The sequence below is a fragment of the Micromys minutus genome (assembly GCF_963924665.1).
Source record: "Micromys minutus genome assembly, chromosome: 3".
In the NCBI taxonomy this organism is placed as follows: Eukaryota; Metazoa; Chordata; class Mammalia; order Rodentia; family Muridae; genus Micromys; species Micromys minutus.
Genome location: NC_137972.1, coordinates 725,934 through 743,308, shown reverse-complemented (window position 1 = coordinate 743,308; position 17,375 = coordinate 725,934). Strand labels below are relative to the sequence as shown.

Genomic DNA, 17,375 nt, shown 5'->3' with positions numbered 1-17,375 from the left:
TCTCCAGCCCTGTATTCTACTTATTAAAATAAAGTAGTAAGTTGACTAAGCTTGGCCATACTCTCCTGTAATCCTAACACTTGAGAAGTGGAAGCAAAGGGATCAGGAATTCATGGCCAGCCTATGCTACAGGAGATCATCTCAGAAAAAAGTGATAGAGAGCTGGAGAGATGGCTCAGCGGTTAAGAGACCTTGTTGCTCTTACAGAGGACCTAGGTTCAATTCCTAGCAGCTATATAAGTTATAGGAATTAATGTCTAATGTCTTCTAGCCTCCTTGGGCACCAAACACCATGTGGTACACATACATACATGCATGCATGAAGCAAAATGAACAAATATTTTAAAAAACTAAAAATGATAATAATTCTAAGTATATTTATTAAATCAGATATGTACTATTAATTCTATATACATGGCAAAACCACAATAGTAACCTCTGTATGTTCTAGATTAATACAACATCTACAGAAGATAATGTATTAATAATTACAGGGCTGGAGAGATGGCTCAGCGGTTAAGAGCACTGACTGCTCTTCCAGAGGTCCTGAGTTCAATTCCCAGCAACCACATGGTGGCTCGCAACCATCTGTAACGGGATCTGATACTCTTTCTGGTGTGTCTGAAACAGCTACAGTGTACTCATATACACTAAATAAATAAATCTTTAAAAAATAATAATAATAATTACAAACATTTTAATTCCATCAATCATGCCAGTAACTCATAAGCTCATTCTGCAATTCCTTGAGACAGCCAAGAAATTAAGACCATGGGTCTCATTACCTCAGGGGTCTCTGGGGTCATAAACTCTGTTTCTGTTCCCGAAGAAGCCTGATCAGTAGTAACCAAGCAAGCATTTGAGCTACAAGTAACTTGAGAAGAAGCCTAGACACAAGGGAGATAGAGAGCATTGTCAACATACTGTCTTCACTTCATATTTCCTGGGCCCTGAACTTCTTGATATGTTACTTTTACTGGCACTCAGTAGCACCACACAGTATGCTAAATGCGTTATATATATTAATATACTTAATCCTAACAAACATGGGGAGTAAGTATAATTACCTTCATTTTAGTGACATCAAGAAGCAATGAATAGTTAGTTAGGCACACAAAGAATAGTGATGCACACCTTTAACTGAGGAGATGAGGTTGGCAGATCTCGGAGTTTAAGGTCAGCCTGGCCTGGTATACAAAGAAAGTTCCAGGATAGCCAAGGCTACACAGAAAAACCCTATGTCAAAAAGCTTGACAAAAAAAAAAAAAAAAAAAGCAGCAGTCAGACAAAGGTGCCCCATGCCTTTAATATCAGCATTGCAGTGGCAGAGGCTGAGGCATACGGATCTCTGAATTTGAAGCCAGCCTGGTCCACAGAGTGAGTTCCAAGCCCTGGGCGGGGAGGAGGAGAAAGAAGAGGAGGAGAAGAAAGAGAAGAGGAGGAGAAGAGGAGGAGAAGGAAGAGAAAAGGAGAAAGAAGAGGAGGAGAAGAGGAGGAAGAAGAGGAGGAAGTAGCAACAGCAGCAGCAGAGCAAAGAAAGGTGAAGTAATCTGCCCAAAATAAGAATAAAGTTCAATAACAGAACACTTAGATTCATACACTGCTTTTGCCCCAGTTACACACACACACACACACACACACACACACACACACACAGGCCTGGAAAAATCTGGTGCCAGACCTGCAATGTGGCTGACACACTAGCTTGTTAATAGCAGTGCATGCTATCAAGCTCTGCAGATCTACTCACTTCTGCTGAAGGCTTTGCATGCCTTACAGAGATAAATAGGCAGAGGATAAAAAAAAAAAAAAATGGACAAACTCTACACGGATCAAAAAGTATCAAAGTTCTAAGAAAATTAAGAGTTAGAAGCAGGTATAAAATAAAAACTAGAAACAAGCACAAAAGGAACTAAGACCGTGACAACTTAATAAACAACAAAAGCAGTTCAGAAGAAAACCTATAGCACAAACAGGTATTAAAATGTAAGCGATACCTAAAATAATCTAACAGTGATGATAATTAAGTGCTTATGCACCCAATCCTGCAGCCCAGTATGTCTTCATAGGTCTGAAAAGCTTCAATAATATCACAGGAGAACCAGAAATCAACTGAGTGGTATCCAAACATCAGAGTAGTTGTTACATTTGTGTCTATAAACTACTAAAGGGGCTTTTATAGTATGCTTCTACTTCAGGAGAGGCAGAGGGTCAAATTCAAGAAAAGCTTAGAGAACTAAGTATGATAGCACAGGCCTTCATCCCAGCACTAGGGAGGCAGAGACAGAGTTTAAGGCCATCTTCCTCAGCGATAGGCCAGCTTGAGCTACTGTTACTTAAGACCTTGCCTCCAAAAATAAATAAATAAAATAAAAAACAGGCACAGAAAGAAGCACAAGTGAAGGCAGGCTCGTACATGTGTGCGCACACACACACACAAACCCCAGAAAAAGTGTTAAAGGTCAGCCTGGTCTACAAGGCCAACCAGAGCTATACTGACAGACCCTGCTCCATCTAACTACCACCACTCAAAAAGGGTTCAGGGGAATTTTTTTTTAACACTTTAGAACAGTTTATATACTAATTTATATGATTAACCAAAATATGAGAATGATGAGTGTTCTAAAATTATGCTTTCTTCAGTACTTTCAATTAAGGTAATAAACCAACTACCCATCATAAGTGGAACTGGTCGCTGTTAGGCTATACTTGTATAGAAGGAGAATCCCAGAAACTCTAACTTAACCCTCCTTTGTCCTCTTAATAGCTAAGCTAAAAGGACTAGAAGCCAGTCCAGTGAAATGCATATATTACCCCAGGGCTAGAAGAATAAAACAAGAAGACCACAAGTTCAGGACCACATTGAACTACAGAGCAAAACCAAAATATAAAGTTTGTATTTGTTAAAATACAAACAAAAGGCTAAGTTTTACTTAAAAGTTTCACTTCATAGGGCTGCAGCTGGAGCTCAGTATCAGAGCACTTCCCAGCAGGCAACCACAGAAACCAGATGCATTCAGTGTCCAGCACCACAGTGAGGAAAAACATTTTACTTAACCTCAACAAAATCTTTATATTAGTATTCATTTATAAGTTGCAATTACTCTTGTCTCCAAATTATCCCTTCAAGTAGAGTGGCCAGAAGTAGTTTGAAGTACTCATGAGTTAAGGGTGTTTGAGACCAGTGGTTCTAAAGATAGGTATGCAGACTCACCTAGGAGGTTATTAAAAGACAAATGCTATTAGTCATTCTAGCACAGGCCAACATTCCAGCACTCCAGAGGCAGGAGGATCACAAGTTCTAAACCAGTCTAGGCTGCAAAGTGAATTCAGGGTTAGCCTGGACTACATTATGAGGCTTTGTCAATAACAGCATGACAGCATGGACTCTCTCTCTCCCTTTCTCTCTCTCTACCTCTCTCTCACATGCACACACACACAATGTTCTCCTAGTTGGTCTAAGATAAAAAAAATTTTTCTCCATCATAAATTATATATTAGAATAAGTCCGACTACTCTTGCCAAGGTGAGACGTCCTCCCCATACAACAAAGAAGAGTGTAAAAGCAAATTAATCCAAAACTTACCTGTGATGGCTCTTGAAGAAAATCACTTTGGTTGGACAGGTTTTGTTCTGCAGATACTGTAGAGACTAAACGAAACCAAACAATTAAGGGGAGAGAAAAGTTGATACACATCAATTTAATAAAACAAAGTTCACTCTTTACAAAGTAAGTGTTAATTAGAAGAGCAGGTTCCTATGATAACTCTGAAGATACTAGTCAGAAACACTAATCTCATGTGTGGCATACGGTGATGTTCTAAGGCTATATGGGTAAAACCAGCATTCCAAAGCTTCCACATCTTGCTCTCTTACTCCTCTCTTGCTCTTGTTCTTGCATTCCCTCCCCCCCGACTCCACCCCCTCCATGTGCTCATGGCCAGCCTCTACTTCTCTCTTCTCTTCCTCTTTCTCCCTCTCCCTCTCTCTACCTTTATCTGCTACTACTATCCTCTTAACTCCCCTTCGAAATAAACTCTATTCTACACTGTAAAACAAAACAAAACAAAAAAAAAAAAAAAAAAAAAAAACCTATGACTTAAAAAATTATTGAGGATAATAATCTGGAAGACAAAGACTAAGCCACTGTGAGTTGTTACTGATACACATAATCTTCATAATAAATCTCAGCTGTTCATCTGTTATACTTTTTACAATTAAATAGTATTCAGTTTGGTTTTGCTCATTAATATCTGTCACTTCTATTAACTATTCTGTGAACTCTTCTTGTTTTGCCAGCATTACCGCATCAGTCTTTAGCAGTTGTCCAATGCTTACCACAGTTGGACTATATAGTTTTATATCATTCCTTACCTAAAAGAAGTTATCATGAAGCCAGAGCCCTAAGCTTTGAAGCTTCACAGCATTTTTGGATTCAGGCTCCCTCATTCGTTACCATGATAGTCAATATTCTAATAATATTAATGAGGTAACCCTGTCAGCTATGATGACCCAAAAGCCTCCACACTAGATTTACAGCTCAAAGGTCAAGTAGATTGTACTCAGAAATCTCAATTCCAGAAAGAATATGAAAAATTGCTAAAGCAGCTGATAGACATTTTTACTTGCTCATCTGAAGACATTACATTTTTTAACAAATATAAATATTACTGAAAAATGCTTATGTCCTAATAATTTATCCCTATGCAATTCTACTGATTGATGGATACAACTAGAATAAATTAATAAACACTTAAGCTATTTGGAGTGAGTGAGTGATTCATATAAGAAATGACTGTTAGCTCCAAAGCTGTTTAAGTTTAGAATCACTGTGTTCCTAGTGGGTTACCTGGAGGAGCTGAAGGCGGCTGTGACGATGGAATTGCACTTGAGGGTTTGTCAAAATCTAGAACAGACTCCTAAAGAGAAGATTTTAGATAACAAAAAGAAACACAGATGATTTGTTTAATAAGTAGTTCACTGTACTGACCATAGCTATTATTAAAGATGCAGGCAACTAGCTAATTCCTACCTTGTGATGTTAACAAGTTGAAGAGTCAAAACTAAACTCTAAAGTTAACTGTCAAACCTCAAGATTGGGTCAAGTATTAAAATTACAACAGGATTCTAAGGCCCAATTTAGATATGCCTGTCTGACTGAGTCTTAAGCATAAAATGTTAGTCTAGTCTAGACTGAACTTAAATTTTAATTATACCTAACAAATGGGAAGGTCTACTTATTTTTATCTCAACCAATTACTGGTTCATGCTGGTAAAATAGTTTTATTATGAGAAACTATTCCCTTCTCATAACTGTGTATCGGGGTTCTCTCAAGAAAACCTCCCAGACTCTGCTTACTGAAGCTAGAAATTTGCAGAAAGCATCTTACTTTTTATTTATCTTAAAATAAAATAAAAGATAATCAGATTATCTTTTACACTGCAAACTAGAGGGCTGAAAATTAAAGAAAGAACTTGAGTTATGCAGCTGTCAAGAAACAGAATTGGTGTTTACACCCAGGTCTATATCTAAAGCTCAAGACTTATCTCCTATACTTAAATTTACTTTTGTTTCTTGAGTAGTCAGGCCTCAGTAATATATGCTGTTCTTAAACTATCTAAGAGTCTATGTCATACAATTTAATAAAACACAAATTTTCATAGTGGATTGGTGGTACACTGGGAAGCAGAAGCAAGCTGATCTCTATGAATTCAAGACCAGCCTATCTCCATAGTGAGTACCAGGCTGTCTCCATGGTGAGTACCAGGCTGGTAGAGCTACAGTGAGAAGACTGTGTGCAAGGGGAAAAATAGTCTTTTGCGCAATGTAATGACTGATTTGGCACAAGTTTCCAGTCTTCCATAGCTTTGAAGACAGGTGATGAGTGTCTCAGAATTTTTAGGCATTGGGACCTGGAAACACCAAACAGCAAACAGGGTTTCAGCTTTAATACATCTACCAAAGACCCACAGCAACCTGGCACTTATACAATGATGTTTTTGATATGTTAAATTAATGTCTTTACACACAATAAATTTAGAAAATGAGGACTACAATTTTTTTCACACTAAAAAAATAATAAGAACAACAAAGCATAAAGTGAAACAACTTGCCCTGATAGCATGGAAACTGCAGAACCAAGATACCATTCTACATAATGGGATCTACATTCTTTTTTTTCTTAAGGTTTATTTATTTATTTTTATGTATATGAGTACACTGTAGCTGTCTTCAGCCCTGTTTTGAAATTCTTAAGACTCTAGATCCCAGGCTGGAGAGATGGCTCAGTGGTTAAGAGCACTAGGTGCGCTTCCAAAGGTCATAAGTTCAATTCCAAGCAACCACATGGTGGCTCACAACCATCTGTAATTGGATCAGATGCTCTCTTCTGGTGTGTCAATGACAGTGTGGTCATATACATAATTTAAATAAATCTTTAAAAAAATTTCAACACAATTTTCATATACCAGTTACTAGTTTCACAAATATTACTTAAGATTCATTTTTAAAATGGCTCATAGGCAAAATGTATGATAGGAAAGTTATGGGAGTAGCCAACCATTGAACTTAATGCCTGCTCAATAGGAAGTAATTCATCCCTGATACTGTATGCCCAAGACTTAGGGCTGCAGGAACCAGAAGCCCTAGGAAGAAAAACTACTAGTATTATTTTGATAAATGGATTTTTATCAAACTGCCTTTTTATGCCCACAAATTAGAACTACTTTCATCCTTGGTCAGAGAAGCTTTTTGGCAGTGAGCAACAGTCAATGCACAAACTCTTAAGTGGTCAAAGTGTGTGGAGTGACTTAAATGCTCAGCTCTAAATGGGATGTTTATATCCTACTCCTTCAAAGCTCAGGGAATATCCCAGAGAAGAGCTTAGAAAGAGTGCAAGGCCCAGAAATGCTCTCTTGGATATGACATAGCTTCTGCAACTCATGAACTCATAGATGCTATGGTGATCTGAGAAGGCCAAGCCAGTCAATATTCCAGCATGGATGAGATGGGGACTCTCTACCCCTAGCTGAAGATCTATCACCCCTTGATAGCTTCTGGGATGCTATCATGAATGAGGGGAGGAAGGCACGACACAGGAGATGGGAGACATATCACTTTTCTTTAGGTCTGTGGCTGTGTGAGTAGATTGCTTTTGCTCTGGTAAATGGGCCCACACTCACACACATGCAGATATCACTAACTAAATGTTTGGTTGGTTATTTTTTTCTAAGAGGGGGAAGAGAATATGAAGGTGAAATTGGGAAGTATGGGTGGATGCAAGGAAGTATGGGACAGGGGTATTGAACTGGATATGATCAAGATACACTACAGACTTAAGAAATTGTCAAAGAACAAAAAATACACCAGGTCAAAACAAAACAAAAAATAAAATAACACAGTTCATACTTGCATAAAGTTATAAGTTCCTTGAATCTGGGTCATGAGGTCCTGCAGTTTTTCTTTCCTCAATACTGGATCCTTTGGAAAAGCAGAGGAAGAGTCTATAGGCTGAGGCATGGGCTTAGGTACCTACAAGACAAACCCACCTTGTGTGAGACTCACCAGGAAATTTACATTAGTAGTACATCTTCAAGAAATCAAATGGGAATATTTACTAGATTTATCACAGTAAGAATTCTCACATAGGGCTGGAGAGATGGCTCAGTGGTTAAGAGCACTGACTGCTCTTCCAGAGGTCCTGAGTTCAATTTCCAGCAACCACATGGTGGCTCACAACCATCTGTAATAGGATGCTCTCTTCTGGTGTGTCTGAAGATAACTACAGTGTACTTACATATAAATAAAATAAATAAATTAAAAAAAAGAATTATCACATAAATCCATTTTCTAATAATTTCAGTTTTCTCCTTTCAAAACAATTTTAATAAAAATCTTTCTAAAACATAATGCTTTTTTTTTTTTTTTCAAGACAGGTTTCTAGCCCTGGCTCTCCTAGACTCATTTTGTAGACCAGGCGGGACTCTCAAACTCACAGAGATGCTCCTGCCTCTGCCTCCAGTGTGTTGTAAAGGCATGTTCCACACACCCAGCTAAAGCAGTCTCTTTCTAAAAGGAAACATAAGGGGCCTTCCTTAAAAGTGTTTTTACCATTTATTCTCTGTGATAAGAACCCACTGACTATGACACACACCAATGCTATGTTTCTCATCAATACAGGAATTACTATTATCATTAAATATGCATCATTTCTAAGATGTGTAAGATTTCAGAGATATTAAAATATTTATAAATATTATATATGTGTATACATATACACATATACAATGTATACACAATAGAAATAAAGAAGTATATTTATATCTAATTAAAAATATACTCTTGGAGGCTTCTGCTGTAAAAAGCTCTCATGATAAACTACTAGACATTTTGAATTTACCTTAATTAGCAATTTAAAGTTCTTCTATTTATTTATTTTACATATATAAGTACACTGGAGCTGTCTTCAGACACAGCAGAAGAGGGCATCTGATGTCCATTATAGATGGTGTGAGCCACCATGTGGTTGCTGGGAATTGAACTCAGGATCTCTGGAAGAGTAGTCAGTACTCTTAACCACTGAGCCATCTCTCCAGCCCCTTGTTTTTTGTTTTGTTTTTTTTTTAACATATATGTGATTTTTGTCTCTCTCTGTGTGTATACCATTTATATGCTTGGTGCATGCAAAGGCATCAGATACCCAGAACTGAAATTACATGTGGTGTGAGCTACCATAACGATGCCAGGAATTAAGCTCCAGTCTCCTCTGGAAGAACAGTCTGAGCCATCTCTCTAGCCATTAGCCATATTCTTTCCAGTTAAGGTCAGCTGTTCAGAGATAAGTGAGTGCCCTTTTAGTTACTGTAAGAGCCTATCCCACAAAAGCAAATCCAATATGTTTGGACTTTTACAATTAAACATCCCTGGTTTTCAATATATATTCAAAATATCATGAGATCAATATTCTAGTATGGTAAAGGTTCAAATGCCTAGTGGATCTACAATTTAGAAAAGCAAAAAACAAACAAACAAAAACACAACAACAAAAAAGCCCAACCCTGTGGGGTTTTTTTTGATTGGTTAGTTGATTGGTTTGGTTTTCTATGTGTTTGCTTTTTGTTTTAAGATAGGCTCTAACTATGCAACACTAACAGATGTGGAACTTGCTATATGTAGACAAGGCTGGCCTCAAACTCTCAGTTTTGTTGCTTTATTTTGTTGCTTTATTTAAACAGCTTTATTGGGGTATTAACCTGGATTTTTAATATGCTTCTCAAAAACAGCAATCATGCAATTATTATTAGATGTTATAAGCTAATAAGGTATGGCTGTCGAATTTCTACAAGGGCAGGAATAATATAAAGACATTAGCACCTGTAAAAAAAAGGTGGGGGGATAGATTAGGACTTGAAGAGAGGAAAGACAAAAAAAAGAAACTGTTAGGAGTGGTGGCACATGCCTCCAATCCTAGCAATTGGGAGGCAGAGGCAAGTGGGTATCTATGAATTTTAAAGCAAGACTGGTCTATATACTGAATTCCAAGCCAGCCAGAGCTGCATAATGAGATCTTGTCTCAAAAACAAAAACAAAATCCAGGTTTGGTGGCATAAGCCTTTAATCCCAGCACTCTGGAGGGAGAGGCTGGCACATCTCTGAGTTCAAGGCCAGCCTGATCTAAAAAGAAAATTCCAGGACAGCTAGGACATAGAGAAACCTTATTTTGGAAAGGAAAAAAAAATTTAAAAAGACAACTCTAAAATTCTCATTCTATAAGGCAGTACTCAGAAGTAGTTTATTTATAAAATTCTGATGTCTTGACCTCTCCAAAGATTCTTCATACTATTAGATGACCTAAGTTCCTGACTAAAACACAAAGTGATGCTTGCTTCATAAGTAATATTAACTTATAAATTAAGTATTTGCAATATGATTATAATTTATAATTGATTACATATAACTAATAACATAATTTAGGAACCAACAATGCAAAGATTATATCCAAGAATCATTCCATATAAATCTCACATTCTGAGATCTTATCATCAACAGAATGAGGAAGACATAGAAATCTACTCACATCTTTGGGTTCTACATTTAACTTTCTTGGCAGGACCTGGTCATTTGGTAAGAGGCTTGCTGAAGCTGCTCCCCAGGACTTTAGAGAAATCTGTGATTGTGGTACTAAGGAGTGTTTCTGGTTCTCGGCACTGTTTTCCCAGGATGCTGGAGTTCCAGGCTGCATGGCAGCCTGTTCCCTGCACACAGGAGTGGTCCAGGGTCTGCTGCCACTCTGTTCACTCTGCACAGACACTGCCCAGGACCCAGGAGGCAGCTTCTTTGAGCCTTGTTCTTTCTGTGACTGAACCACCCATGGTTTTGGCATCTCCTGTACATTCTGCCCTTTTTGAGGGCTGCCCACTTTGGATTTAGGGCTTTCTGGTTTCCACTGACTAACAGGTGCCACAGAAACCTGCTGCTTCTGCTCTTCCTGCAATGTTGGCCTGAGCTTCCCCTGTTCTAAGGAAACCACAGGCTTTGACCTCTCCTGAGACTTAAAAGAAGACTCCAAGGACTCTTGCTTCTTCTCCTGACCATCTGGTCCTGGAAGTATATTCCAGCATTTGAGGACACTTGGTTTCCTAGTATTATCTGCTTCCCAGGATTGTTCTTCCTTTTCTTGTTTTCTTGAAAAATTTACTTCTGTCATATAGCGTCTGTTAAGAAACTAAGTCAGAGAAATAAACAACGTGCTTCAGGTTTAAAATGCATAGACTCTAAATGTAATAATGTTCAACTCTATTAGGATTCCTGTGTCCATTAGTCTCACATGAAACCATGTAGCATGAAACTCTTGTCCTAACCTTACTTGGAGAAACTGGCCTATTTTGTATCTATTCTTTCTCCTCAACTAACAGAAATGTAAACTTTGATACTTCAAAAGTAGATTTCTATGACCCACTGAAGACTAAAAACAACTATATGATATGGTACCACAATTGCTGTAGGAAGTCCCTTTACCAAGGCAATTTTGCCTTTGATGGCCTGAGTCTTCCCACACACCTGTCACCCTCCTTTAAAAGTCACAGATAGGATAGTTCAATTATGAAATTATAATTTACTTTTATCTGTATGTCTCCTCAGTTTCCAGATTTTTCTCTATTTTGCTCACATTATCTATTATATTGTGCATCTGGTTCTCTGATTCTCTGCAGCTTCCACAAATTTCAATGTCACTTTCAAAGATAAACACTATTTTCTACTACTATGTAAACTCTGATAACAAAATTCTGTACGCCCTTAAAGTTTGACATGGGGGTTTAAAACAGCAATGCTAACGCTGAACAAGTTACTGTTTATCAGACCCATTAGCTCTCACTGTGGGACAGATGTGGTCCTCATCTTTACTACAAAGAACAATCCAGCCAGACACTAAGCTAATAAATGGCAAGACAGGATTCATGTTCAGTCTGTCTGCCCAAGCCTCAGACTAAACCACAAGTAATGGATGAAAGTTAGAAACAACCTCCCAACGGGCCTGATCACTTCTTTTTTTTCCCCCAATTTATTTTTTTTGAAAATTCTCTATATTTACATTTCAGATGTTATCCTTTTCCCACAATCCCACCCCTCACGCCCCCGCCTGATCACTTCTTACCTCCTGTGGCTGTACCTCTGGCTGTACAAGTTCCATAAGAGATTCTGGGAAGATAAAAAATTATTAATAAATACAAGTTCTAAGTTTTCTTATTATACCTGTAATTCATTCCAGCCATGAATTTCAAAGGACTCGGAAGAATAGAGTAAGAATTAATACAATTAAATATATTCATAGCTGGACAATTTCATCTATTGCTTATAGGTCGAAGTATGTGGAGGACCTAGAGATTTTTTTATCATTTTTATTAAATAATTTATGTATTTACATTTTGAATGTTATTCCCTTTCCTCCCATTTCCCATACCCTCTCCCCCCTCCCCTTGCTTCCATGAAGATGCTCCCACTCTCAACCACCCACTCACTTACACACCATGTACAAGGAGTGGAGCACAAAAAAAGAAAAAGATGAATGGGTTCTAGAGATAATTATAATTGAAGCTAGTATTCCTCCTATATAAGATATTGACTGAAGTCAAGTTCCTACTGAAATCTCATTTCTTTAAGGATAGGGTCTCATGTCCTGGTGCTGGGATTCAAGTATGGACCATCATCATATCCAGTTAAAAATATTTTGTTTGCTGTTTGTTTGTTTGGTTGGTTGGTTGGTTGGTTGGTTGGCAGGTAGGTTTGGTTTTGTGAGACAAAGTTTCTCTATAGCCCTGGCTGTCCTAGAATTCACTCTGTAGACCAGGCTGCCCTCAACTATCTCCTTCTACCCACAAACAGCCTTATTAAAACTGTAATGATAGTTAACGTTTACAAAGACAAATCAGTAATCTCAGCTTAAAATGAATCCTCTGCCAAACCATACTATGGTCAGGAGGTGTAAGAGGGAGACACAGAAGCACTAGACCTTAAGAAAAGACTCCCAGGACTCCTAGGACTCTTGTTTCTTTCTCTTGACCGTCTGGTTCTGGAAGCATATTCCAGCATTTGAGGCTTCATTTCCTAGCACAGTCTGGGCAGAAGCAGTGAAGTAGGACTGGGGATATAGCTTAGTTGATTATTTATGCCTACTAAGCACAAAACATTGGGTTTCTCAGTATGGCTCCTAATACAATATAAAATAGGCAACTGAATACAAACTTAATTCTAGTACTGGGGAGACAGAGATGGGAGGATCAAAAGTTCAAGGTCATCCTAGTTATATAGTAAATTTAAGGCTAGCCCAGGCTACATGAGATCTTGCCAAATAAAAACAATTTTTTTGATTTTAAAAAGAGAAAGAAGGAAATAAATGCCTAATCAAGTACTATATTTCTGTTCCTTCCTTCCTTCCTTCTTTTCTGTTTGTAGACAGGGTCTCTCTGTTTAATGGCCCTGGCTTTCCTGGGACCCATTTCGTAGAACAGACTGACCTCAAACTCAGAGATCTACCTGCCTCTGGAGTGCTGGGATTAAAGACATGCAACACCACACTCAGCTCTACCACTGAGCTAAATCTCCAATCCTCACTTTGTTTCTTTTCCCCTAAATCAATAACTGAACCCAAATTTACATTCTTCTACAAAATACTGTTTTCTACTATGACGTACATTTAAACTATACTATAAATGGAATTATCCTATTATAGTTTAACAAAGAGATTCATTCAAATTTCACAAATGCCTTGTTTTAACCTAAGGTTTTCTCTCAAAACAAAATAGAAACTAAATCATTTCAAAATGCTAGTTTTAAAGTGCAGTAAGAGATGCAACCTCTATAATGCCACATATGCAAAAGGACACCACCAAGAGGGAGTGTAAGGATTACTAGGCATGCAGGATGACATGTCATAATGCAACCAATTCTTTGTATTCTAAGCAAAAATTAAGAAAAAAAAAGAACTAAACAGGAGTCCTGGTACAAACTTATTAATTTCAGTACTCAGAAGTTAGAAGTAGGACAATCTTCCAACTTCAAGACCAGCCTACTATAAACTGGCAAGTCCAACCAACCTGGGCTACATACTTATACCCTGTTTCAAAAAAAAAAAAAAAAAAAAAAAAAGCAAGCTAAAGAACTTCAAAGATTACAACAAACCTGATTCTTTGATAGACTCAGTCTTCAGTAACTGTTTTTTCTCTTCTGATTGCATTAGCATTTCTTCCGCTTTTTCCTTAGAATTCCTGAGAACTGGGATACTTTCAAAATAACCTGAGTGCAGCAATTTAGACAGCAGGTCTTTCACATGTTTGTCTAAGAAAGAGTAATTAGGTTAGTTAGCACATAACCTAAAAGTTCATTGAAAGTTATAGAGAATAAGACTCAATGTTATCTGCTTATATTTAACCATCACTAGAAAGGATTGGCAAGGGGTTGGGGGATAACACCTGGAATTGTCTGAACCAGAAAAATAAGAGTAATTCATCTTTACACTTCATGATGAATTAATACAAATAAAAAAAGATGAGACTAGATATTTAACAAATCACTTAAGTTTCTCTGGGTGTCTAATTCCACTATTTGAAAAATGGCTAAAAATCAACTAACTTAATCAAAGAGCTTAGCAAGCTATATATTCCCTAAGCTGAGACATTTTTACCAACTGCAACCAAGACACTGTACTGTGTTAACCATTCATTAAGGATTTGCAGAATTAAACACTAGTTCCTCAATCATAACCAACAGGAAACCTTATCTTGAACACTTCTGGTTTTGTTGTTCTATTTGGTTGATCATGTGGAGACTAGGTCTCACTAAATAGTCCAAGCAGTCTCAAATTGGTTATTCTCCTGCTTTAGCTTGCTAAGAGATAGGGTTATATACTTGATCCACCAGCTCTGGTTAAGTATTTTTAAATTATAAAATTCTTTCAGTAAGATTTCACTTGAGTTATACTGTCTGTCACTCCTAGCATACTGGTACTAGATAGTTTTTTTAATCATAAAAATGTCAAAGTTGCATGAACTTTATTTTAAATGCCCAATAAAAGTAATTCCAAATCAGGTAGAACATCTACACTTGGTCTGTGTCTACTATTCATGTGGTGGTTTAAATATACTTGGCCCAGGGAATGGCACTATTAGGAGGTGTGGCCTTGTAGAAGTAGGTGTGGCCTTGTTAGAGGAAATGTGTCAGTGTGGGGTGGGCTTTGAAACCTTTCTCCTAGCTGCCTGGAAGACAATTTCCCCTTTGCCTTTGAAACAAGATGTAGAACTCTCAGCTCCTCCAGCACCATGCCTGCCTGGATGCTTCCTGCCATGATAATGGACTGAATCTTAGAACCTCTAAACCAGCCCCAATTAAATGCTGTACATTGTAAGTGTTGCGTTGGTCACAGTGTCTCTTCACAGCACTGGAAACCCTGAGACAATAACATTGATTCTTTTTTTAATCAGCCATTTGGGTTTTTAGAAACAGGGTCTCACTTTGTAGCCTAGGCTGGCCTCTAATTCACAGCAATTCTCCTGACTCAGCCACCTGGATGTTGGGATTATAGGCATGCACTACCATGGTTATATTTTAGTCAGCTTTAAAGTATCACAAAAAAAATGTTTCACCTACTTCAAATGCATAGCTTTAACAGATACAAAGTCATGCTACCATCAACAGAACCACACTTTTAAAGCATGTTTACTCCCTACCAAATCTCTCAAGTCCCTCTTAAATTAGTCCCCTCTCCTAACAACTAGTGACCTTTTCTAGAATTCCATATAAATGAAGTCATATGCTACATACTCATGTACTACCTGGCTTCTTTTACTAAGCATAATTACTTTGAGATTCATCCATGCTCTTGTACATATTTTGTTTGTTTTGGGATTTTGGGTTTTGTTTGTTCTGAGATAAGATCTCACTATGTAGCTCTAGCTGGATTAGAACTGTGTAGATCAGGCTGGCCTCAAACTTGTAATGATTTTCTTACTTCTGCCTCCTAAGTGCTGAGATTATAGACATGTACCACCATGCCCAGCCATTTCTTTTCTTACTTGCTAAAATCTACTGGACAAATATAACATATTTTATCAATTTACTGCCATGCAACATCATTGACTCCAATTGAAAACTACTATGAATAGATAGTACAAGCATACAGGTACCTAAGAGGGCATGTTTCATTTCTGTTGGGTTCTAGACATGTAACTGTTTGGCTATACAATAAGTATACACTTGATTTTATAAGGAACTGCCAAGCTCTTTTTCAAACCAGTTTTTTTTTTTCTTTATTTTTGTTTCCTATTTCTTTTTCTTTTCAAGACAGGATTTTCCATGTTACTCAGGATAACCCTGAATTCCTGGGCTCAAGCTATCTTCTGATCTCTGCTTTTTGACTAACTAGAGATGCATTTTCATCACGCCTGGTTTAAAAACACAAACTTTCACTTGTAATTTAAGTTTTAAACAGTTGCAAATCTTGATAGTTATACAGACATGGGTATTTTTCTCTGTGGGTGTGTATATTTGTATGTGGTTGCATGTGCAAATGCCAATGGAGGCTACTGGTCAATATCAGGGTCTTTTTCAATCACTCTCATTAAACCTGGAGCTTGTCGATTCAGCTAGACTGGCTAGGCAGCATGTGAGTCCCAGGGATCTTCCTTTCATCATTTCCCCAGCAAGGGGATTTCAGCCATCACATGGCCAGTCTTTTCCACACAGGCACTAGGGATCAAACTCAGGTTTTATGCTGTCACAGAAAGCACTTTACTAAATCATATCACCAGCCCCAGACTTAGATATTTTCTAAAGAGGAAGAAATTAACTAATGACAAAAATGTTCATCAACTTCTAGGGAGTTCTCATGATCCTAAGATATGTACTTTATAATTCATGTCTAGCCATTTGAATGTGGTCATTTAACTGTTTGACAGACTAACCAAATGTTTGTTATTTCTTAAGATGACCTACTAAATAACAGAATATGTACCACTATTCAAAATATGAAACTGAACCTCAAGGTGATAAAGCTAGTATTGAAGTAATTAGACTTTATTCCCAAATTATTTTGGTTGTCACTTCAAAATTTTGTTAGTTCTCTTTTAGTAAATAAGATTATACAGTAACTACTTTGATATAAATAAATGGGTCAATGCAGTACTGTCAGACATGTAAGTTCTGATGGACTGACACAGTTTAGACCCTCAATATCATACTAAACTTCTAGACAAAAAGTTTACTATTTACTGCCTAAGTCCAAAGTAGAGAAAACTCACATGTTGTTCCTACCACTGCTTTCTCACTACCTTCCAAAAGGTCCCAAAAGTACAAGGATGACTGCTCCATCTGGTCTTCAACACTGACAAGGAAAAGCAGCAGCAGAACAGAGTGACTTTAGACATACGCATATACATGAAGAGCACTACAATGTATGAAATATAACCCATTAAAAGTCCCGATATGAAAATATGATAACTTTACCCCTTTACTATTTGGAAGAAAATATTTGATTTTATAAGTATTTATCAAAAGTTAATGTTTTCCTTAAAATGAATAAAAAAGATTTCACCAAATACAACTATCAAAGAATAGCAAGAGCTCCAGCTGCCAGTGCAGCGTCATTACTTATCAAATGCATCTCAGCATTAAACATGAGATGGAGACATTCAAAGCTCCATTTAAGATCACTTTATAGAGGGAAGCTCCATTACCTAAACCAGCTGAAGTGAGAAGGAAGCAACCAAGAAGCAACAAACAGGTGGCAATGTAGCAGAGCAGCAGCCAGCTACAGCAGGCAGCTCTCTAGAGCAATGGGAGCTTAAAGCAGCTTCTCCCTGACATCAGGCTAATTTTAATAACA

General features: G+C 37.5%; 1 protein-coding gene across 11 annotated transcripts in view; it reads right to left on the bottom strand.

Moving 5' to 3' along the window:
• CAPRIN2 (caprin family member 2) overlaps window positions 1–17,375 on the bottom strand; it is a gene marked incomplete at its 3' end in the record, with an annotated part of 47,008 nt that overhangs the window by 15,126 nt on the left and 14,507 nt on the right. For 5 of the 11 annotated variants that reach the window (XM_080913773.1, XM_080913772.1, XM_080913776.1 and 2 more), the window contains exons 5-12: window positions 16,792–16,874; window positions 13,679–13,834; window positions 11,655–11,698; window positions 10,077–10,724; window positions 7,409–7,531; window positions 4,850–4,919; window positions 3,587–3,651; window positions 786–887 (exon numbers count right to left, since the gene is read on the bottom strand). In XM_080913773.1, coding sequence (XP_080769899.1) covers window positions 786–887; window positions 3,587–3,651; window positions 4,850–4,919; window positions 7,409–7,531; window positions 10,077–10,724; window positions 11,655–11,698; window positions 13,679–13,834; window positions 16,792–16,874 — 1,291 coding nt within the window. The remainder of the gene's footprint in view (window positions 1–785; window positions 888–3,586; window positions 3,652–4,849; window positions 4,920–7,408; window positions 7,532–10,076; window positions 10,725–11,654; window positions 11,699–13,678; window positions 13,835–16,791; window positions 16,875–17,375) is intronic. The other 6 variants (XM_080913774.1, XM_080913779.1, XM_080913780.1 and 3 more) reach the window with 2 other exon arrangements.